General features: G+C 45.1%; 1 protein-coding gene across 2 annotated transcripts in view; it reads left to right on the top strand.

Moving 5' to 3' along the window:
- The window catches only part of LOC8051347 (ephrin-A5), a 517,188-nt gene extending 492,561 nt beyond the window's left edge, over nt 1–24,627 (top strand). For both annotated transcript variants that reach the window (XM_042289430.1, XM_029990564.4), the window contains exons 2-6: nt 9,365–9,506; nt 14,630–14,798; nt 15,367–15,471; nt 18,408–18,767; nt 21,702–24,627. In XM_042289430.1, the coding sequence (XP_042145364.1) occupies nt 9,365–9,506; nt 14,630–14,798; nt 15,367–15,471; nt 18,408–18,767; nt 21,702–21,865 (940 nt within the window). In that variant the 3' untranslated portion in view covers nt 21,866–24,627. The remainder of the gene's footprint in view (nt 1–9,364; nt 9,507–14,629; nt 14,799–15,366; nt 15,472–18,407; nt 18,768–21,701) is intronic.
- Nucleotides 24,628–25,105: the final 478 nt, after the last annotated feature.

The following is a 25,105-nucleotide window of genomic DNA, read 5'->3' as shown; positions in this document are numbered from 1 at the left end:
CCTCGTCATCCCGACGTCAAGTACCGATGCAAGCCCGGATTTGAATTGCAGTCCCGTCGACGGGAAGCTGTCTCTGCTGTACCGGACAGTTGCAGAAATAAAACGAAAAAAACAAAAGCTACGGCTTAAATCAAGCAAAATAGGCAACAATAACTTTGTTGTGTTTTGTGTTCTTTTTTTTTTCTTTCTATTTACTTCGTAATCTCAGTGTATTTCGGCACCTGTCTGTCGTTTTTGGCGACAAGTTTTAAATTGAGTTTGCTTCCCGAGAAAAGCGGCGTATGGCGACATGGGAAAGCCGATACGAGATAAGCCGCTCAAAATCCGCGACGCCGTTTTCCGGGCCGAGCACAAACAAACTCTGGCGGCCGTGTAGTCTGGAAATTCTAAGCCTGCAGTGGCCCAAGGGAAAAAGAGATTGCAGCGCCATGTCTCCTTTTTTCTTCTTCTTCTTTTCACTAAGTCCGTGCTTTTTTAAGCGCGGCTTTATGAGAACTGGTCGACAATGTTTATCTTACTCGTTTACTTTCTGTTCCCCCGTGCGCCAAAACTCTTATTAGCGCAGCACACAAAAGAAAAAAAAAAAAATTAACGAAGAGTAGAACAAGCCATTACTACCGTTCGTGATGGTCATCATGAACAAGCCATTACGAACGGCGGCCCCGATTTATTATTTACCGACAGGGATGTTTATTTGAGGATCTTCACAGTGTCGCTTTGAAAACTAATGGGAGCTGTCAGCAAATTCGTCTTTCGTACGGCACACCTCGCAGCCTTAGAAAAAGCAGCGGACACAAAACGACTTTAGCGCCGATTATTATCGTTCCCCAACTAAGTGGTGAAAATCATAATACCGACGGCAAAGAAACACGCAGAAAACATAAAAGTCAATCCGTTTGAGCAACGCTTTGTTTGAACATTGTCCCGTCCGTCAGCGGAGCAAGCAACTAAATCTCGCATGAACATCCGCCGCCTCGATGTTCCACAAAAATCAGCAAATCCAATTCTGCGAGCGATTTTTTTTCTCGCTTCCTTCCTGTCGCTTCTCTCTCTACCTCTCTTTTTTCTTTCTTGTTACTTTCGTCGTTACAAGTCCTTTCAAATTTCTTTTTTGCTGTATTTATTTGCGAGCAATATTTTTTCCCTCTCTCGTTGCTCGTTGCTGTCGCATTGGAGCGAACTCATTTCTGGATGTCAAGGAAACGTCAGAAATCCAACACGGACAACAGCACAATAAACAGCGGCGTGCTTGGCCAAATTCTATTGTCGTCCCGTCAATATTTCCTTCTCTCTCTCCCGACGCGCCTTCCTTTTCCTTCACATATTCGTTCGCGATAGTGTTGTCTCTATTTTCTGCTCACAAAAAATGCAACGCCCGCGATACATACACACACACAACTGCACGTCTTCACAACGTGACAGCAGCGAACTCTGGGAGAGCTTCGCGTCGTTGCCATGCCAACCGCTCCCTCGCGTAAGAGACGAAGGAGACGCCTCTCCCGACGCCGTGATTGGGCGCCTGCGGCAGCCAATCACGTCACGCGCTTACAAAACTCTACGCGCGGTGGCGCGCGTTTTTGTGCGCGCGAGCGCAACAAAAAGCTCGTGTTTTGTCGGGCTTTCCTCTCCAGCTCCTCCGCACGAACAGGCTTCTTTTTTCTTCTCACTTATCCTGCTCTACTCGTGCGTGTGTGCGTTTCGCTCGAGGCGAGCAATTACTCCCGCTGTCACCGCGAGAGGCGCTCCGGGCGCAATCTCGTTCCTGGACGCCTCCGCGACCTCTCCCCCCTAGTGGCGGAATTGATCAACAGCGCCCCCCATACAACGTTACACGAGAATCCGGCACGTTTTTAGCTGCAAGCCGAAGCAGCACGCATCCGCTAACAATAAAAGTTGCAGCCGTTCCCTTGTTAGGATGACTTCCTCCCCAGGTCTGCGCCGGTGATCCATCTGTGGACCTAGCTGTTGGCCTTTTGCAATTTTCTATATCACGAGGACATCGGATGCGTATGGGCTTTTCCCGCGTTCTAGTCCTTATGAGGAGATTACTGCTTTGGAGCTTCCGTCTATCTGTGTTCGTCGCTCGCCTTTCCTGACTAAACATCACGTGGCGTCGGCCTGTTCCTTTCATGGAAACAGATTGCTTTTTATAACTTGCATTTAACTGGCACTGATTTTTTTTTATGGAGCTGTACGCGTCCCTTATCAAAATTGGGCGGCCAACATGGTTACGGAAAGCTTGTAACGACTACAAAATTAAAATCCTGCCTCTTTCAAGTATTTGTGAAAAGACGGTGAGAGTGCAGGCGAGCTGGTGGTAGCTAATCATGTCGTATTACACACAGTTGAGACGTTCTCTGTGTCTGTTCCTTCTACTGAAAGTTCTTCCGATTTCTTTCTTTCAAGTATTTGTTTTATTTTATTGGTTTCAAAATATACAAGTGCAATACTTGTCTTTACAGATCCTCCTTTCACAATCTTTCACTCCCCCCCCCCCCCCCCCCCCTTTCCCCTAACCAAAGGTGGCGTCAGAAGCTAAGCCTCCCTCTGCCTTCCCTCTAGACGCTCTAGAATAATCTCTCACTCACCGCTTCTTGAGGTGGCTTCCCCTTGTGTCTAGTCCTACTGGGGGAAAGCCAGCTTTCCGTTTGACCCTTGGTCGCATTATTTGTTGGTAGCCCCGGGTAAGTTGACAAGAATATATTTGAAACTGATATTCCTAATGCCACGTGTTTTTATTAGTGTTGCATTCGAGGTTTATATTATAAGCTTTAACTATACTTGAATATTAAAGTAAATCACTAAAATAATTAACTTATTTCGTTCGCGCGCAGGCAAAGTGATCACATCGGATTGAATTATTTCTCTGCCTGGAGATTCGAACTTCTCCAGTCTACTTGATATTAAACTAACATGAAAACTACTTAAGGCAGAGCATGACTGAAGTACTATTTTATTGTTTCTTTTTGTGCAAGATTGGATCCAGTTAAGAACGACGGTTCTCATTTTATAGTTATAAAAGAAGAATCCAAAATAATTTTATCGTAATAACGGTTTGTTCATTTCGTTCGACACCGTAGCAAATCCAACTTCCGTTTAACTAACTTTCCCTGCTTTTAGCCTCGTACAACCTGTGTATATTTGAAACTCTGACGTCGGTTCTTATGCACCTACTAATCGGTCCGACCGCTGAACACCACTCGTTAGGAACGCTGCGAACGCACTTAGATTAAGAAAACCTCGTCGTATGTTTAATAACTTTTGACGCCTTCTCATTTTAGTCTCCTTCTTGGATAGTTTTTTTTTTTTTTTTGTCATCTTCTATAACATTTACCCCCGATCTCATTTTTGTTTCTTCGTCGGCTCTCGTGTGCCCAATTCCTCGCGCTTTCAGTTTAAACGCAAAGTGGGGAAAAAAAAGAAAACAATTTTGTCCACTCTGGGGGTCCACTTCTTACGATTAGAGCCGTGAATTTTTAAAGAAGACTCAGCTGTTTTTTATTTCTTTCCCAGAACGCGCATTAAGCTCGCAAAAACAAGAAAGCAAGAAGAGAAAAAGGAAGCTCTCGAAACGTTGTTAGCGTCTTTCCCCTCCACGTGCTGCCTCGCAGCTTTGCTGTTTTAGGAGTATTATTATTATTATTACTCTTAGTATTTTTTTTTTTGTCGCCAGCTCGTACAAATTTCATACGGGTCTACTCTCTGCTCTTTCCTGTTTTTTTTTTCGACAATATCTATTTTTTCCCCACGTTTTTGAGGATTCCAGCCACTCGCGTTTTTCCCCTTTCCCTCTTCTTCCTTCGTCGGTCGGCTTTTTCACCCACTCACGTGTCTAAGTGTCCCCGGGCATCTTTTTTTTTTCCTTGCACAGCTGACGCCGTGTTTTTTTGTTTTGTTTTTTTTTCGTCTTTTTTTCTTTTATTTATTTACTCCGTTACAGTCTACTTTTTTCTCCGTATTCTGCTGTGCTCCGTAATGTAGTTTTACGAGGACAGGTACTTCGTTTTGCGGTGCGCTGCGGTTCGCGAGATGTAAAAACACTTGCCTACATTTCTTGCCAACTTTGTTATCGTTACTAACTGCATTACATGGGGGCGGAAGAGAGATTCAAGTGCTGTCGGCCGAGACGTTCTTACACCTTATTTCTTATGTAAAACAAAAAAAAAAAAGGCGAGTAAGTTTGATGCAGTGGAGGACTGAACTACTCTGAAAGTTCGGTGTTTTGTTTTCGCACGAACTTTGGAGAGCTCGAGCGGGTTGGAGCTTCCATTTTTATAACGTCAGAAGAGTGAGAAAAAAAAAAAAAAACACATCAACAACGTGGAGCCGCTTTTATACGTTTCGCGCCGGAAGAAACTAGCGTGCTACGAAGATGTGACTGCCACTCAGCCCCGGGCGACATCGCAAAGGGAGTCGAGGGTGAGGTACCATGCACTCTCGCCGTGGGGAAATTGAACTCTGGTATTGCTATGTTTAGTGCGAAGACACGACAATAAAAAAAAGGTAATAATTAGCGAAAAAAAGTGAAAGCCGTTTACAACTCCCTGTAACGCCGAATTAGAGCGCAGCTCTTGAGGAGGAGGAGGGAAGGGTACTGGGGGGGGGGGGGGGGGGGGGGTCACGTGACGATGACAATGCCGATGATGTCATCACTGACGTCACTGATGACGTCATCAGTGACGATGACGTCATCAGCGACGATGACGATGCGGATAACGATGACGTCAGTAGTGACGGCACTGATGACGTCATCAGTGACGATGACGATGCGGATGCCGGTGACGACATCAGTGACGTCACTGATGACGTCATCATTGATGATGACGATGCGGACGTCGGTAACGTAATCAGTGACGTCACTGATGTCGTCAAGTGTGATGACGATGACGATGCGGACGCCGCTGACGTCATCAGTGATGATGACGGTGCGGATGCCGGTGACGTCATCAGTGACGATGACATCATCGGGGGGTCACGTGACCTCGGGGAGGGGGTCACGTGACTTCGGGGGGGTCACGTGACCTCGGGGAGGTTCACGTGCCCCCCCGAGGTCAGGTGACCCCGGGAGGGGGCTCGCGCGGTGCATTATAGGACATTTTTCATAATGCACCGCGCGGTTACGCCGACGCCGATGCCGCTCAAGCCGGAAACGGGCGCCTAAGAGCTGCACTCTAAAAAACTGTGTTAGGTCGCAAAACTCTCTCCATCCAAGCTGCTGACTTTAGCTTTCATAGTTACCGGCTTCAATATCAAGCTACGGTTACGGGGCGCAAGCCCGATTCAATTCGTATGCATCCACCCATTCATCCATAAACGTTCCGTCGTAGCCTTCTTTAGCTAGGTGGCATAAGCTGTTGCCTTATTCGAAAATTCAATGCGTTCATTCGGATCCATTCATATGGGCTGTGGCTATGTTCAACACCGCAAGGAGCTTGTTGTGAGAAAAAAGCTACACCTGAACGCATGGCCCTTGGACAATAGAGGCTTCGCGATGTTTGTGTTGTAGAAAAGGTGTGAACTTCGGTGCTGGAGGTTAGACTGACGCGCCTGGGTATTTCGTTCGGTTCTTCAAGATTTTTTTAGATTTGTTATGGACCTGCTAGTTACAAAACATGAATGGCAGTATTTGTATACTCAAGGACTGTGCACTGATTCGAGTACAAGCCAGTAATGACTAACGAAGTCGGTACTCTTCACACATCACACTCATCCGTCGTTGTGTTTTAAGTGTTTACGTGTTATGTTTGTACAGGCCGAAAAGAAAGAGAACTTCGTGCTCCATGTTGCGAACCCTGAAAGCCTAATCTTTTCGTCGTAAGTTGTAAAAAAAAGTTCCACTAAAGGAAGAGTAAACTGGAAGGCGCGTACACGGCGATAATTTACGGTGCTCAGCTGTTGCACGTACTTGGCTACCGAGCCCCGCGCACGCAGTTTGACAAATTTTTTTAAAGCCTCCTTTCGTCGTCTCTCCCGTTTCTTTTTTTAGACAACACACTCACGCACAGACGCGAAGCTTCCCAAGCTACCGACGGCTTCTCCCCAAACTCTTGGGAAATGATGCCACGTTATCAGGACCCCAAAAGCGTGATAAACAAAAAGAGAAGAAACAAATAAATCGAAGGAGGAAAAAAAAAAAACGAGCAGTATATAGTTGGCTAGGGGTCATTTCGAAGCTCGTAAAAAACGTTCAGTGCAGCGCGCGTTAAGCACAAACACGGGCGAGTCATTCGAAATGGCCTCAAGATGGCTTCCCTTCCCTTCTCTAACGTGAGCCGCACGCCGACGCTGTCTCGCAACACCCTCTCGCGGCCGGAATCCTGGCTCTTTGGCCGCATTCGTTTCGCTGGCGAATTCCAGCCTCGCGACGTATAAATAAGTAACGGATAGGCGAGCACTCTTCCCCCCCCCCCCCCTTTTTTTTTTGTGCGTGTGTGTGTATGCTGTCTTTTTCTGGAGGTTTGACGCTCTTCGCTCGTGCTCACAGGCATGTGTGTGCGTGTGTTTGTCCGTGCTGTGTCGCCTGCTTTCTGTGTATATTGGACTTTGACGCACGTCGTTGATGGCGACGTTCGTAAATTACGAGTTTAATTAGAGTCGCGTAGCCCGAGAGACCGCCTGAAGAAGTTTCCAAAAAAGGCTTGGGAAGTTTTTTTTTTTTTTTTCTCTGTGCCCGGGTTGGTCTCGGAAGCCGTGAATGAAGCCTGACTGTTTGAAATCGCGGGGATGCCACGCTCCCGGAGACGTCTGTATGCAACCCGCCTCCTGGCTCCTCTTCTAATTATGTGTCCCAGCTCTTTTCCCCTTTGCGGGGGCCAAGGCTTTTTGTTTATCGTCTTTGGGTATTCCTCGTTTTGTGCCGCTTTTGTGTGTAGGTTTGTTATAAAGGTATGGAAAAGGAGCGCTCTGTTTAGTTTATATACGCAAGGCTTAGTGTCTCTCCTTTCTTTTTCTTTACCGCGATAGCAGTCAGTGGGACACCTCGCGTGTTTCGCGCGTCGACCGCGCTCCACATTGACGCGGAGCATTTTGGGCACTCCGCCAAAAGATTACCACATTGACGTCACTCCACTCGACACCACCTTAACGTCACACCGCGCATCACGTCTCCCGTTTCCTGGCGTCAGCTAACACCATGACGTGACGTTGTCATGTGAAGTCACGTTGCACTGTGACGCCACGCGACTTAATGACGCCAGGTGACACCGTCAGTCACGTGATGTCATGACGTCACGTGACGGAGTGACGGCTCGTAGAAACATAAACACGAAGCTGTTGATAATAAAAACAAAGTGTTTTCTCTAATTATGCCAGAGAGGTTTTCGGGCGATAAAACAAACAAAGCTAGGTGGGTGTTAAGCCGGCGAAACTACTGGCGTGAAATTAGGTGGATCTACACGTTTGAAACTTAAGTGCGCGATTTTAAAAGTGGTGTTCAGTAACCACAAGGCGGTGTTAATTTGTGTCCAATAACATTGCATAAGACGTTCAGGCAGCCACACCAACGACAGGGAACGGTTTATGCATATATATGCAGTTCCCTTGTCCCCTGTATTTCAAACTTGGGCGCGCGATTCTTAAAGTGTTCTTCAACTACCACAAAACACTTTTAGTTTATGTCAAATAAAATTATTTAACAGGTTCACGAAATGCTCTCTACGTAATACACTCCCGTTGGTTCCAAAACGATACGAAATTTTTGTCCGGTCTGTTACTGGGTTCAATACGAAACACCCATCCGGACTCAATGATGCGCATTCGCACCTTTACCTTTTCATTCAGTCCATCTGCTCCGAAATTACACTTTAGCGACTCCGACGTCGAATTTCAGCTGTCGCTGTGTTTCACCTCACGGGTATTTTTTTTTTTTTTTTGTCTTTTTTCGTCCGGTTTTACTTTTTTTTTATATCTCTGTTGTCATCGCCGTTTTTTATTTCGCGAAAATTTTATTTGCGATATTGCTACACTTGGTACTCGAAACCTTATTAACTATCACTACCCCGACTCTTCAGATTTTTTTTTTTATGTTTGTTTGCGCATATGTGCGCCTGTCTGCGTAACAGCATGTACAGACATGTCTTCTCGGTAACATGTATGTTTTTTATACTTTTTTTTTGTATTTTTGTGTTTCCGGGCATGATCACTGCGTGCGCGCTTCTGTAATGGACACGAAATGCGATAAAATCACAATGACAACGAGCTTGCCTTTGTTTTTGTTTTCTTCTCTTCTTTAGAGGCAACCGTTGATATATCCGCACCATCCAAAGTTTTCTAAGCTATCGTTTCTTTCCCCCTTTTTGTGTGGGCTTCCTTCTAACTCCCGACAAACTTTTCCCTCGAACTTCCGAGCAGTTTGAGCGCCCCGTCCGGCTCATTTGACTTCCTCGTTCGAAGCATCGATGTCTCCTCTCGGCGAGACTCGCGATACTTCCAAGATTTCGTCCAAAATGTTTATTGTTTTCATGCGCTCTGTGCAAATGGCCTGAGGGAACACGTATAAATCCAGCCTTTTTTTTTTTTTTAGCGCGAAAAATGTTTTGTTGTGTTTTGTACTTCTTTCGCATGGTCTCGGAAAAAAAAAAAGGTCAATGAATGATTATTATTACCCTACTCAGCATCTTAGAGTAATTTACGACCCTCGTGACGCCCGCATTTTCATGAATATGGTTGTTCATCATCTTAGCCGTTCCTACGAAACTGTCTTGTTTTCTGCGCGAGAATCGCCTAGTTTAATGTTTTCCTGTTCTTTTTTAACTTGTAAACGGCGTTTCTTTTGTGTGTTTTTTTTTTAATTTTCTGTGACCTTAGCGGCGAAATATTCAGCACGTTCATCTTCGGAGAATGGAGCTATCCCTGTGTCGACGTGACGCTTCGCCAAATAGTGATTGAAGCGTCTTGAGCTAAATTTAGCTCTTTATTTTAGAATGGCTACCGAGTGTTTCATCAACGCTCACTGCTGCGATATGTGACGCGGTAGACCTAGACGTGAGGCGTCCTGCTACACCGACTGCTGACTGTTTTTTTTTTTTTTTAATGGTCATGCACAAGTGGTGCACTGAAATGAAAAGCGGAGATGAATGGAGTCAATCTCAGGGTTCCGATATCGCGTGAGTGAATCCCTCCAGTCATGGTACTTACTACTTAATTTTTATGATGGATCCGAAGCCGTTGTCTGCTTTTCTCCAACGCCTTGCATCAAACACCGTGTGCTTTTTGTTTTTTCCTTCTTTCTTTTACACTTTTTTTTTTTTGTCGTTTTAGTTTTGGTTATTTGTGTGACCGTGTACGAAACCTGTGTCGTTCGATTCCACCGCTGCCGGGCGGATATCTGGCTGACCCCCCCGTGTGTCGTTGTTGTGTTTTGCAGCTTCCGAATAGACAACACGGACCACATCATCGACGTGAACAAGGGGAACATCCCGTTCGAGTACGACCAGGTGAACATCATCTGCCCCGTGTATCGGACGGGAACCCGGGAAGAAGACGTCGAGCAGTACATCATCTACAACGTGAGCATACCTCTATTATCTTTTTTTTTTCTTTCTTATGTGGAAGGTGGAAATATAATAAGTAAGGAAGGTATACGCAAGATGGGGAAGTTGCAGCGTTGCGAAAACTAAAGGAACCCACGCGCACATTTGTAACGTTATAATTATGGAAACTGTAAGATCATGAAATTCTTATTTTAATTATTGTTCATTATTATCTAACATTAGTCGTCACCGTGAACGCCCTTAAGTTCATCGCAATTGCTTTCTGATATTACTGAGTAGCCTGTCCCGCTTCAGTGATTGACTGGATTTCAAGCTAGAGCAGAAATGAATCCAATTGCAACGTTAATACCTGAATCACTACCGTCTAATCGGAAGTATTGATCGATATAATTTTACTATTGATAGAGACGAGCCTTTACGAACGTTCATAATTCTAGATTGCTGTTTTGGTGGCATATCGTCGCAACCCGTTGGAAACATGAGAGCTGGAAATAGAGCATCGTGCGGTTCGCGGTTTGACTTCGAAAGATCAAAGTACAAAGTAGCCTTACGCATATCTGTGCTTGTATCAGCAAGCCCCTCCCTCCTTTCAGAAAGTGTGGGCCTATCAGACTAAGTATATACTTCAAGGCTCACCGAGCTTCTTTGCAATATAAGATCAAGTTTACCGAGAAGAAATAAATGTTTTAAGTAGTTTCCATGCCCGAAGGGCACAGTGTAGATGCAGTCGCGTCCCAACCCAACTAAAATGGCGTGCGTTCGGATGACGTCACATGAACTTTAACGCGTGAAAGGGGAGAAGCACCCCACGACAGAGAAGACGGGCGGCGCTGCGCTAGGAGCTCGTCATTAAAGGTGGGGTGGACACCGACCGTACCTGGAAAATTAATTTTAAGGCGGGATAGACTTTCGCAGCTCAAAAAACGCCGCCCGCCAAAAACGGTTCAAAAAAAGGAAAAAGATGGCGCTCGCCGGGATCATAAATTGTCCGGCGAAGTGCTCTAGGGATGAAGGCGAGACGGGGCCGGTCGCTTTTGAGCCGTTCATTATTCACGCGGTCATTTGAGCAAGGGAGCGTGTTGCCGCTAACCGCCTGTTCGTCACCCCGAGTGCGGCCGCGCGCCGCCCCGCCGCTGCTGCAGGCCGCCGAGAAAGCGCTCTCTCTCGCTGCATGGACACTGGAAAACTGGAAACCGCCGCCACGTGTAAGGGGATAAGACGGTTTCGCGTGACGTCTTCCTGCAGGAACTCTCGCTAGATTCTAGAGTGGGAAAGTTTTATGTTTATGGCGGTGGTCGTTTCCGCTCCAAGTTAGAAGTTGAGATAGTGAGTACAAGATAGCGAATTAAGATACAACGGGAAATAGGAAATTAAATGTATTTGCGAGGTATCAAAATATGACGAAAAGTGCTTGAAATATGGCATTTTGAGTAGAGTTTTTGATGTAGGCTCAGGTGTCTTGAGTAGTAGTAAATGTGGAACCCTGTATCATGTTGACTTCTTCTTTTCTGTGAATGGAGGCGGTTTTTTCCTGAGCCAGATTTGTTTGGGTTGTGATCGACTGCTGCAGCCGTAATACTCAGTTACTGAAAGAAGCGTCGACTGCTAGTCGATTTTTGCAAATCCCGTTTTTTGGCGTTGGTAAACCTATGCGATTTACCAACGCCGAAAAAAAAAAAAAAACGGCGCTGATTGGGAATCGCTTACAGGCAATACGGGATGGATGGCGTAAAAGATTCGCCAGCATTTCCGCACTCAGCCCCGTGGAAGGGCGATCCGTTTGGCTCCTGCTCTAAGGAGGAGACCTCATCGAGCCACGCGTGCATGTTATGGAATATCTTATTGGTCGCACCGGCTGCAACCTTCAGCGTAGTCTGTCGAAAACCCGGCACAGCGGGACTCTTGGCAAAAGGCTAGTCGTGGTACAGGGCGAGAGATGCCTAGGTCCAGTGTAATTTCGCCGCCTCGTCGTCATATTTCAAATTGCCACTGGTCGAACGTATATTTTTTTTAATTTTGTGTTTGTGATATTTTAATGCGTATTTGTTTCCGTTCATGGTGACACTACTGCGATAGTACCTAGTGTAGGTTTATGATGGATGCCCGAGATAGAACCAAGTATATAGAAGGAAGGATAACACGGAAGTCAGTTTATTTATTTATTTATTTATTTTTGTATTTCAAACACCCTTAAGACCATGGGGGCATTGGAGAGGGAGTGGGTTACAGGTATAGATACAAGAAAGTGTAGTTCGGGGTATGAATTTTACGCAAGGGTAAGCATGTCTTGTATTGTTGATCAATGTGGTGATATGTAGAAAGGAGGTACTATCGCGGACAATATGAGCTGAAACAGCGCTCTGGCCGCCGCACGGTACTACCTGCGCCGCCTGTCGTCTTGATCCGCACAGATGGCGCACCCTGAGTACGAGATAAATTCTCACTTGCGCTCGTTGCGCCACTGCGCTCTTCCGGCCGTCTGCAAGCGAGACGGTGGGTGCGACAGCGGGCATGTGTGTAGTAGGGCGGCGGGGGGAACAATAAATTACACTTGTCATCCCTTGTTCGGTATATATTTACTTTACTCTATCGCGCAGAATCCCGTAGAAAAAGCGCTGACTGGTGAAGAAAAAATATTGAAGTTTCTTAAATTTCAGCTGCGATTATTGTTTTAAAATTCACATCACAAGGCGTTGCAGGTTGTTTTTCTTTGATTATAGGTGCATGCACAAAGTAGGACATCGCAAAATATTGGCCAAAATCTGTATGCCGGATTTGATCCGGCTCCAAGGTATTTTTGTTTTTATTGATCACAGATGTTTAAAATAAAAAAAAGGTAGGCATATACATGTTACTGAGAAGGTTTTGTAAGCTTGATTGGTATGAAAAGGGTCAAAAGTATTATTCCTTTATTACTGGGCCCACGTGTTTGTTTCAAACAAAACAAGTTGCTGACAAGACACCAGTTTTTCTTGTTTTTTTTTGTTTTTTTTGTTTACAAATTTCTGGTATTAATAAAGTGGGACAAACAGTCATATATTTGCCAGGACAAGGAGATTGAAACTTAATCGAAAGAATATTTGTAGAGGACAATGTCAAGACACAAAAGATTAATAGTCGGCGTGGAAATTCAACTGCACTATACAAGAAGATCGGGATCAAGGAGGCACCAGACAAAAGTATGCGTGGTTAACGCCGTCAAACAGTGTGTCGGAACCGTAGTATCAAGCTTTGTTCCAATCGGCAGTAGTCCGCTTCAGGGGGTCCTGAGGCACAGTATAACTTACAAAATAATTCAATACCGCGTCATTCTCCCCTGACCCGCAACCACGGCTTCCATCCTGTCTGGTAAGAAATCATAGGGCTCGGCCACGAAGTCTGCCTCAGCCCGAAGCCACTCCCATTCACCTCATTGCTTTTCACAATTTGTGGGCAGTGGCGTGGTGGAGGGGGACGCCATGGCATGGCTATCTTGATGCGCCTCCGAATGTTTTCGATGATATTAAGATTGGCTACTTTTGGGGGTTAAGTCAGCTACGTCAAGCAGCGCTCCTCGAGGAGATACGAGCGTGACAACGCATTTTCCACTTCGGCGTTTTCTTGAAATGCACTGAAATGCATGTCAGCTGAAAACGTGAACATTAGGCTTCACGGCAGAGGCATCGTGATGGTGGTACCGTCGACCAATATTTTCGCTAGCAGGCGGCCGGAAGAGCGCAGCGGCGCAGTGAGCGCAAGTGAGAATTTATCTCGGCCTCAGGGTGCGCCGTGTTTAGGGAGCGATGCAACAGGCGGCGCAGGAAGTGCCATGCACAGGCCGGAGCGCTGTTTCAGCCCATATTGTCCGCGATAGTACTAGTAGTTTTCCACGCAAAGGGGGATATGATAGATTTTGTGAAATAAACACAAACGAGGAAGTTCTCTACGTGATGCGAGGTTAGGCAGGTTCAAACTCCATTTCATAGATGATTGCGCTGGCAATGCGATGATAGCTAGTAAGTATGAAGCTAACTATTTTGAATTGCTTCAACTGCATGTGTCAATATGTCATTACCAAGGTCCCAAATTAAGGCGGCATATTCCAGTTTGGAGCAAACGAGAGTTTTGTAGAGAAGTAGCTTTAGAAACATGGGGACGGACGAAAAGTTTCCTTTTAGGAATCATAGCATACGGTTGGAATTAATGTTATGTATTGAATATTAATTCCCCAAGACAAGTTAGATGAAATATGTACCGTGTTTGAGAGTCCAATGCTGTCCGTCCTTTTAGTTACGTAGTTCCCTTAGTCTCTTGTATCCATCGTATGTCCGTAACACTATGAGTAGCGCGCCGCATTTGTATTACTGCTGCTTCTTCATTGTGCTGCATGAACATTTCCCCCGAGATGAACCAGAGAAGTGGTCCACAGTACTTAGGACAGATGAATAGAACATCGAAGCAATTAATAGAACAGCAAAGTGGCCACTATGCTGCTTGCTCTCTCTATCTCTCTCTACGCCCCCCTCTCCCTCTTCTCTCTCTTGCTCAGTAATGGGGAACCATGATTAAGCTTTTTTATAGGAAGTGATGAGTGTAAAAAGACAGTGAGGGCGAAGGCGAGCTGGTGGTAGCTAATAATATTGTGTAACACCTTAGACTGGTGGTACAGAAAAGGAAAACGTTTTAGTCGAAGAGACACAGAATTGTATTGTGGGTTTGACCGCATGGTCTCTTGTCAATGTGTATGTTCATTGTATTTGAAAATGCTTTCAACAAAGGAGATCTCAGCGTAGAAGGTGGTTGAGAGTTGCTGTGTGGGTGTGTATAGGATGCTTGAGAAATAAACCAGTTCGCTGAGTTTGAGACGTTCCCTTCTGTGTCTGTTCCTTCGACTAAAAGTTTTTCTCCTTTTTTGCACCAAAGCCTCAGGTGTTAAACGACATGATGAGTGTGTTGCTGCCAGTCACGAAACCAAACGTCTAAAAAAAATTGTGAGCAGGTAAGACAAGGAAGGACAGAGGAACAAAGACGTGCGTATGTTGTCCCCCGTCCTACGTGTTTATTCTTCCATATGTTTCACCTTGTGGCTCTTCTTCTGGCAGATAGGGTCCAGCTTCCTCCCTCTGTGTGACTTCATAGCCCCCTCCCCCTGACTGCAGGTGTCCAAGGAAGAGTACGACTCGTGCCGCATCACCAACCCGATGCCCCGCATCATCGCCGTCTGCGACAGGCCCCACCAGTTAATGTACTTCACGATCACCTTCCGATCCTTCACGCCGCAGCCTGGGGGCCTGGAGTTCAGGCCAGGGCAGGACTATTACTTCATCTGTGAGTCGCCTCGCCCTTGTCACTTTGGTCACTCCGTCTGCGCGCGGTTTGATACGAGTAAGATCACTGAGAACAGCTAATGCCATTAAAATGTTCAGGTTTGATGGTGTGCAACAGCCGTATCAATATCGGTCCTTTTAATACTGTTACTGTATCGTACATGTGAATCATCGAGGTAGGGAAGATTAATGACGGTAACCGAAACAATAGTACACGGGAGCTCATGGATGATCCAAGGAAAGTGCAGGCGATAGACCTGACGATTTACACAAAAATGTGCTAGCCCGCCATGAGACTTTGTCACTTTGCGACGTCAATGATGCCGTAACGGGACCCAAATATGCTGCCCAAGTTCCAATTCATGTTTCGCAGTTGAGCCTTCCATATTATCGAATTGGTGTTGTGAAACCTCAAACTGGGGCAGTCTTCATGCACTTAAGTCCCCGATAGGGTCTCTGCGTGAATGATGACTTTCCATGCTTTGTCTTTTAAGGAAGTTCTATTTTTTTGTGTGATTAATTATGGACCGGGAGAGTGCTTAAACGAGCCGTTACCTGACCTCTTGCAGCGACCTCTACGGGGGATGTGGGCGGACTGCACCGGCGAATTGGTGGCCGTTGTGCGACCCACAACATGAAGGTCATCTTCAAGGTGTGCTGCGACCCCAGCAAGAGTAAGCCCTTCTTTTTTTCTTCTTTTTTTATTGGGTGACAAGAATGGAGGATGCCTGGTAACCATTTTTTTATTAAGTTTTCAGTTAAGGTTCGGTTCTTTCCATGCCGTTGCTTTCTTTTCTTATAATTTTTTTAGTGCATGCTGACTTGGTCAACATCTAATTAATGTTTGTGCATTGTTAGGGTGTGCTGGAATCATAGTAATGCCCTCTACAAGCAGATTTTATGCACGATCTCGACCAAGATAACATAACTAAATGATAGATTCCTTGGTATACCGAACTCGGTATAGACCCCTTTCGGAAACGTGACAACTCTGTGCGCCACTGGCAGCAGTGTGCGCTCTCTCCATGGTGACGGAATATTTTTTTTCTTCGGCCCGCTGGCTCTGCGTGAAAAGGCGGCGTGGCAAATTCAATTATCGCGGTTCTGTTTCCCATCGCCGGCTGGGGAAATAACCTTCCAAGCTAGCTTGCTAGGTATGAAACCTGAAAAGAAAGAACTCTTTTCTTGATTTGCTGCAAGCCATTTGTGGAATCCACCAAGTGTCTAGCCCGCTAAACTTGTGTAGAAAAAGATGCCTTTAAGGAGCAGTTAATGCGGTGCTGTCCTAATATTGCATGGTAGCATAAAGTAACATGGCGTTAGTGGAAGTTTCAGTAACATAAAAAGATTTTCGAAAAATATGTCTGCAGAACAAAATTCTTTTCTTATTTCGTTTGGCACGCGTAATTTGTAAGCTCTTTCCTGACCTAGGGAAAAGTAGCAATTTTTTTTAAGGATCCGTGCAAACGCTTTTATTTTCCGAGCTAATATGCGTATGGGGCAATATGACACGTAAAAATATGGCCAATTAGTTTTTCTTTCAAAAGAAACAGGTTGGTAAAATGTGGAGGAAAGATTTTTAAATTTTATTTGTTTGAAAATACAATGCACGTGGGGAAGCCATATAAACGCCGACACTTTTACAGCTACTCAAATTAAATGGCAAATAAAAAACAAATTCAGAATATACAAAATGTGCCCCACACCCACGGCTATTACTTCTGAAAGTTTGTGTATTGTAAGTGGCGTTGTCTATTTTTGGTTCGTCGGAGAGTTAGCCTCCGTAACACGTGCACTTTTCAACAAAGGAATGCTTACATTGGTGAAGACAGATAGTACACTTCACATCCCAAGCAGAATGATTTCTTTGTGTTCTACCTTAGTTTTGTCATAGCCTTGATTGCAATTCCTTCATATTTGGCTTTTTTGTCCGCTTTGTTGGGAACATAAAACGTGTACGCCGGCTCAGGACAGCATTGGGAATTGTGGTGATGCTTACCGACAACCATCTGTTAAACGACTCTTATCAGATAATTTAAAGTGTCCCCAGAGCTCTTAAGGTCTAAAAGCTATGCCACAATACAGTTGAATTATGCAAGCAGTTGGCCGTATTAGACAAGTGCAACCAGCGTTCCCAAGAATACGTTTGACATCCCATTAACTTGTGATAAAGCTCAAACCTACGTTGAAATTGAAACTACAGTACTTCGGGTATCCACGAAATCGTGGAACACAATTCTCCGCACTAAATTTAATTTCTTGACGGCGCGTGGAAACTGTTGATCACCAGTGATCGATGGCCTATGGGCATGGCTAGAAAAGAGTTAAAGAGCACAAAACGTTCGCAGGACTGATACACGAATTCGACTGCTCGTTTAGCCACACCAACGGTATCTGTCTATCGAGAAACACAAAGTAAAGGTACAATGAAATAACAACATTAAGGAACTGCATGCAAAATCGTGAAGCTGGGTTAAACGACAGCGGATGCGGCGGGTAAAACCGACGCTCGTTTATCCTTGTCAAACGTATCTGTATAACAGCAGTAGTAAAGAAAACGCAAAGCAGTATATTGCTGAACCAATATATTAACCTCATTAAGCAAATGCGTGCGAATTCGTGAGGTTAGCCAAACGGCAGCAGCCGCAGACGGTCCGATGTGTATTCATTCCGGATTTGTCAGTGTATTTATACTACCCGGGACACAGCAGTGTGTTGGCGGCATCTTCACTGCTACTCTGGAACGCATAAGCTGTCCTTAAAACAACACATGAAGCGCCTAAGGCTCGAGTGGCACTCCGCGAGGTTGTGACCTGCTTTCCTTCACCATGGCACGCAGCTGCTCATCGCACCGGTGTTGCCATGGTTGCCATGCCGAGACACAGTGTTGCCGGGTTTTCTGCAAGTGGTCTATACAGCTAGACAGCCCACCGGACATTTAAACGAGGTCAATAATTTAACGTATGTTTAAAATGTGACTAATTTGATACGCTTGTGGGGCCTGCTTTTATCCGGTTCACATATTAGCGGACGGCATTATTACTTATCACTTCCCAAAGAAAGTGCCGCGGACACCTTTCATTAGCTCTCTTCAAAGGTTGTACAGCCGACGTTTTTCAAGAGGAAGCGACACCGCTATGTGGACTGCGTTCACACAGCGGCGTTGTGTGTCGCATTTTGGGGGGACCGTGGAGCCGCTCCAACTTTGTTGGCCGGTTTAGTAAACTTCTAGGCGGAAGTGCGTCGTCATATTTTACGCGTAGGCTTTTCAGATGATACGATGTATGACTGCGTTGTTTTCTCAACATCGAAATTTGACCGGCGTTGCCCTTTAAGCTACAGTCTCACATGATGACATTTAAGCCACAGTCAGGCATGGTGACAGGATTATCTCTGGACATGCATGTTGAAAGCATGTTTGCTTCGTTCATGCTTCGAACATGTCTTCAGACAATTCTCGTATGACCAATATGAACAAGTTTCTTCCTTGTATGATGGTCACATGCATCAGCCAGTGTCTGCAAACTGTCTTTTGTATCATGTAGTGGCAGTGTGACGGCGGCAAGAAAAAGCCCACAATGAACCCCCTTTCTTTTCCCTGCCACTGCAGCGCCCCCGACGCCCCGTCCACGGTCGACGACGACGTCTTCGACCGCGTCCCCTCCTGCGGGGTCCCCGAGGGACGAGCTGCCCGCTGGCCCAGAGCCCGACCGGCGGCTCCAGTGGGGGGCCGACGCGAACGCAACGCGAGCGGTGGCGGCGGGTGCGGCCCCGCCGACCCCGGCGCGACCGCGACCCCCGTGGGCTGGTCCCCCGTCTCCGACCACGACAACGCCGACGGCGCCTCCGCAGCTGCCGCCGAGGCGCTGGTTCCCGACCGTCTTCCCGCCGAGGCCGCCCAGACCGCCGGTACTCAAGACGTTCGACGTGCCGGTCGCGGACGGCAAGAAGTCTTCCAAGAAGACGCCCGGTACGCATCCCTCCCCTGGCGTCTCTCTCTTCAAACCCCACCTGCCAAATCGTTTTCTGCCTGGCAGAAACTCCTTCCCCGGTGTCTTTCCTGTCATTCCTTCTCGCGCTGTTTCCCGTTCCGTATCTTGGAGCTAAGCCAGGCTAAAGGCCCGTTCACACTATGTGTCTTATTATGACAGTGTTCTTGTTATCTCTTACGGTGGTAAAACAAACTGGCACTCTAACGCTATTTGTGAGGAACCGCATTTCACAAGAGCAAAGGTTTTACCTTACTTGCGAAATCAAATATACATACTATCAATGAGAAATGGTCGTTTATAACAATGTCAAAAAAGTTTTAGAGCCAAAAAGAAAGGAATGATGTGCAAAAAAATGAAAGACGTTCACAATTCCCTGTAATGCCGAATTACAGTAAGCTCTTGAGGAGGAGGAGGAAAGGAGAGTATCCTCTCCTCCTTTTACATGCCCTCCCCTCCCCCTCTTCCTCTCCTCCTCCTTCATTCTCTCCCTCCTCCTCTTCCCCTTCCCTCCGTCCTCCCTGGTGACGTCACTTGTGACCCAAAACCAAAAGCTGATACCTGATCCAGACTGATGAATGGGAAGTGTCTACTTTTCTGGAGCATGAATTTGCTTGAGCGAAAAAATAATAATCGGGTCACTTTTAGTTTACTCTGTTTTTTTTAATGAAACAACAGTAAGGTTTTAAGAAGACTATCTTCAAAGTCATCAACCATGGCCAGGGGCAGATGCAGGAATCTCCTGAGGGGGAAGTCTGGCGTTGGTCATCGTACCATATGTTTAGGAACCCCCTCCCCTCTCTTTCGTTTTACGCTCTAAATGTTACTCATGCGGAAATCAAGAGGGGGGTCAGGACATCTGGACCCCCCCTCTAAATCCGCCCGTGACCATGGCCCCCACGGTATTTTCCAGGCTCTCACTCTGATAATAGGAATAATAATTAGAAATTACACGTGGCACCTTTCTCCATAGGAGTTCTGTGGATGAGTGTCGTCTTCTGCACCTGAGTCGAGCATTTGAGTTTCGAGGAATATATTTCTGATTCTTTGACAGGAACTGGTTTATGTCTTGACATTTTGTGAGATAGGACCAATCATTCAAGTGCAACTTTGACAAGAATTTCAGCTAGCTTAGATCAGGTGCTGACGTTTCCGGCTCAATTTTCAGTTCACTTTTTATATAAGCCCCGAATTAAGGATACCCCAAGTTCAAAGTAAAAACAATTGTGACCAATTTTTTTCTTTTAGTAGGCAATAGATTAGATTCATTTTGGATAAGTTACTTTAAGAAAGTAATTTATTACAGTTGCAGTTACTTTCATAAAAAAGGAGGAAAGTTACCGTTGAAGCTATCAAAACAGGAAAAGAAACTCGTTACCATTACAATTACTTTAAAAAGTGGTGGCACTACTTTTTAGTTACTTCTTCATTACACAAAAACTCAAGAAGAAAGTAGAAAATGCTTTCCCCCGCCCCTTCCCCATCGCCATTACATTTACATCTGGCTATAGGCCGACACGCTGTTTACAAACAAGCCCTCGTTTGCCCACATCAGGTGTGGGCATTGCGCGTGCGCAGAAACCGAATTCACGTGAAGTGAATCGTCTGTGCATGCGCAGTGCCGTCGACAGCGCCACCGCAGCTGCGTGACGTCACGGCCGCGTGTTGGTCTATAGCCAAGCTGTGACTTGTGAGAAACTATGTATTGCCCCTCTGTATTGCTCAGCGAGGCAATTTGCGCTTCTTTGAATATTTGCACTACTCCCAATATTAATCAAATGAAAGAACAAAGAAATCCCTAATGTAAATACAACAATGAAGAACAAATATAGAATACAAAACATAATTACAATCATAATGAACATTAATAAGATAACTAGTTATCATAATAACAACAGAACTAGTCCATTATGGAAACAATTAGGTTAATGATTCACGAAACAAGATGAGGTCAGCAGCGTCTATCATAGAATTGGGAAGGTCGTTCCAATCACGGATGCCGGGTGGAACTGCTGAATTGATGAATGCATTCATTGTACTGGTTACACACTTGAAGGTTCTTCTGTTGGTGATTCAATAAAATCTATCTGGATGCTAGAGAGAAAAAAAAAAAAGAAACATTTGCACATTGATAGTAGAGTTTATGAAGGAGACAAAGAAGGGCAATTTTACAACGATTTTCGAGTAATGGGAGAGAACACTGATACTTGAGTGAAGAGACACTTATACGAGTAGCTTGATGTTATAAAGTACACCGCTCAATTTGGGATGGTTTCGATGCTTTTGGTTAGTTAGCTCTGTTGTGTAATCCAGATTTGTGAGGCCTATTGAAGTTTAGGGCAAATGTAGGTTTCATAAACTAGTTTAAAAAAGTGAGGATCGGCTAATTTAAGGTTATGCCTAATGTATCCAAGGGTTCGAGAAGGGTTTGCAATTACCTTGTTATCATGGGTGATCTATGAGAGGTTAGAGGGAAGGTGAACTCCTAGGTATTTATAAGAAGAAAAAATATTAATGGACATATTACAAGAGAATAGGAAAGGAAAGAAATAGACTTTTTGCGAGTAAAGGCAGTCATTTACAAGTTGACGCATATAGCGAACATGACACACAAAGTGTCAGGTCACATCTTTTGTAAATGCCAGGAATGGCTAGACTGTATTTGTTTAATGATACTTTAATTCTCAAGAAACTAAGAGAAGTAGGTATGAAAATAATATAATTTCATCTTTACTTCAGAAAAAGTAGCAGAACTACAGTTACAAGTTACATTTAGAAAAAGCATTGTGTTAGAGTTACCTAAAAAGTCGCAAAGTTACGGTTATATGTCTCAAGACTGGATAAGATTTGCCTGCATTCACACTCTGTCACTCGCTTCTCTGAGAGTCGAACATCTTTCTTCCTGATATCTCCAGATAATCGAGACAAGCTGCCAAACGAGACCAGAGCCAAGAATGAGGAGCTGGTGAACGGCGCGTCGTCAACGACGCAAGGCACCAGTCAAGTGCGGTGGATGGTAATGCTGCTGGCCACCCTGGTGGTTGCCCACTTCAGCGCTCCCTGGCCACGAACGAGATAAAACACTAGCGTTTCCAAGTGGCTCGGCAAGTTGTAGCGGAAATCTCGTGCCACTGACGTGCCAGCAGCCGGCAAAAAACGTTTAGAGGGCGAGTGAGAAACGCCACCAACGGCATTTGTTTGTGCGTGCATCCTGCGCTTTGGAAGGACTTCTTGACGGCTGAAGAACCATCTATGGTCATCGATATCATCTGGTCAATCATTGTGTTTGTGTTTCGGGAACAAGATGGCGCCGGCAGGAACAGCACCCCTTGTGTGACGTTATAGTGTGACATTTTCTAACCGCAAAGTGTGTGCACAACTAGGGTTTCTTGAGAGATGTTGGAGAAGACCCCATGTTGTGAATGTGGCAAGGACTTGCAGCGCAAACTACTTAGCGACCATCTTGTGTCTTGCCTGGAATTGACACACAACCTTTTGCGTTGTATTTTGTTTTAGTTTTCCTTTGGTCTCTGGCAGATGTAAGTTGTATGACAAACGGTCAGGACAAAAGGACCAACAAGAGTTGGTCATCTAGGTGGACCTTCTGTGATGTCACAAAGATGACGCTCCCCTGTCTTTGACACAGGAAAGGTCCACTCTTCGCTCACCCAAGCTGGCAATGGATAAGCAGCATTTCATTTCTTTTCTTTTTTTTTTTATTCAATCTCGAGTTGTGAGTGAGGAAGGAGCATCATCTCAATATTTAAAGTGACAGATAGCACTTGGTGTCATTTTTAATATGCATTTGCACATAGTGAACTGGTGTTAGTGGTTTCTGTGTGAATGATGCTTCTGTACATTGTACCCTCCTTGCGGTGTTGCATTTTTCCTGTACAGTGAGAAAATCTTTGTGGGCACCGCAGCAACATTATTCTCGCGGCCAGTAAGCTCTCGAGGACACCTAGAATATTTATTCGAGCTTTAAGAACCTCCGAACATGATGCATTTATGGAGCCAAAATGGCTCTCGGCAGCAAGAGATAAAGACAGATTTCGATCCGGCGGGAGTGGAGCTTGTGGCGTGTTTACTTTCTGGGCACACACGTTCCAGTGTGTGACGTCTGGAGGTGGGATGGGCCGTCCCGTTGCCTTGATGGTTTCCGAGACCGAGCTAGATGCTTTGTTTTTTGAAGCTCGCAGAGCTTCTGCTCTCGAGGTGGACCATTGCCATTATTTCAATATATTGTGCCAAAAGTAGCTGTAGGTGGTTACATCCTGAAGATTTCTCTTTAAGGGCATGCGTCTTTCCATGTTTGTAAGTGCCTTATAGCTTGTCTCGGCAGCAACAGAGCTTCTTTCTTCGAGAGGGCATTTTTAATGGCGCAACCACGGCCAGGACTTCTAGGAAAAGACGACCATATAACTGCCACTATTAGTGCATCATTGTTTTTCTTGTTTTACCAGTGTAGCCAGCCAAGTAAAAAAAAAAATTAATTTGAGTTTTGTTTTCACGAGCCACTTTAGCTATGACACATTGCCATGTGGAACAATTCTGGCAACTCTGTCCTGAGTGTGTGGAAAGTTGTGTATGCGTCAGTCTAGTATGCTTACATATAGATATAATGTACATAAAAAGGCTTTCTGTCTGTGTCTTCGTGGTACCCCGCCTGGACTTTATGAGGTGCTGCTCCCGCTGGATTGGAACTGTCTTGACTCGACTTTGTTTGGCTAGGTGCCACACTCAGTCTGAAAATTAGTATAAAATAATTTCTTCCAAAAATGTTGTTTTCTTGCATTGGAAAGAGATCTATTTCCTGGATACTGGTCTGCTGCCAGCATTAGCTGTTCTTTTCCCAGAATTTCTGGCATATGCTTTCAAAAGGCTTGCACATGGGATATAGATGTAATTTTTGACATTGAAATTCAAGATCTTTTTTCGTTTCAGAAATTCCAATATTATTTGGTATGTTTTGCATTTCAGAACGACATTCAGGTTGGCACTATCTAAATTTGCAATTCCATTGGCAGGGAAGAACATTACTTCCGAAGGTGATAATTTACCACAACTTGTTTTTGAGGCTTTTTGAAAACTAGAAGAAGAAAGCAACCCAGAAGCCATGTTTTCTTGACCTCCCACTGTCCTGTACACAAGAAGGAATCTGTTTGTGACACACGAGAACTTCAATGGGCTGCACTTGTGTCTTGTGCATGTGTGTGGTTTTAATATATTTATTTTGGAAACGGCGTGCACATGGAACACCTGAACATATATCTGTGCATGTGTGATATGTGTGTGTGCGTGTATGTGTGACAGTTTTTAGGAATACTGTTTCTGCTTTCGTTGATGGTGCATCTGTGTCAGCACGAGTGTTGGTAAGATGTAAAAAAGTATGGCACAAGCAGGAAACACGTTGCGCTTGTCTTTTCTGTTTATTTGCTAGGAACGTTTTTAATTTAATATAATGCAGCTTTTTTTTTTTCGTCTTCTTTCAGTGTAAATTTATTTTAGCTACTCGGTCAGTTTCAGAGGAGAGATTTGCTCTGGGACGTCTTCAATTTTTATTCATACGGTTACATTGCATTAGTTGAGTGAGAGTGCGAGAGAGCGGGGACTCTGTACAGACAACTCCTGAGTTTGTCCCAGTGCACCGAGGAAGAGCCCTCGGCTCAAGCATTGGGGCAGAAGCCCTTGTTTTAGTAGTGATAGGACAGGCAAACAAAAGATGGCCGATGCCATACTGTTTTATTCCTTGGCAGAGTTTTGTGCGTTGTTTGTTTTTCTTTGTATAAGCACAAACTAATGAGATTTAATAAAGACCTTTTTTTTTCTCCTGGTGAAATACGAAAGCGTATGATTTTGGTTCTTTTATAAATGCAAATCTCCGAAAGCCACGGCTCATACATCATACAAGACTTTTCGCTGCACACATGGCGACAGGATTATCTGCGTACACTCTTCAAACATGTTGGAATCATGTTTGCTTCGTACACGTATATGCTTGGAACATGTATGACAGGACAGTCGTACAAAGAACGTCTCGGGAAGTCTTTGCAGACTGTCTGATGTATTAACAGTGTGAGCGTGGGTTAAGAGTCCTAGCGCTGAGGCCAGGGCTTGTACCCAGGGTTGAGGGGCGGTGGCATAGTGCACGTGGGGAAAAACGAGGCTCTTACACTCCAGGTAAGTGCGATATCGGTTGTACGCTGCCAACACATTATTTTGAATTGTACCCGGGTTCACAGTTCTCCTATTGGTCGTTATCTGTTTTCGAGAGTCGCAGTCGCGGATATCAACTGCTCACTTGTTCGCTTTGGAACGC

This window comes from Ixodes scapularis, unplaced genomic scaffold (assembly GCF_016920785.2).
Source record: "Ixodes scapularis isolate PalLabHiFi unplaced genomic scaffold, ASM1692078v2 PGA_scaffold12__126_contigs__length_90152505, whole genome shotgun sequence".
Lineage (NCBI taxonomy): Eukaryota > Metazoa > Arthropoda > Arachnida > Ixodida > Ixodidae > Ixodes > Ixodes scapularis.
The sequence above is the reverse complement of the archived record's forward strand: the minus strand, read 5'-3'. Positions and strand labels throughout refer to the sequence as shown.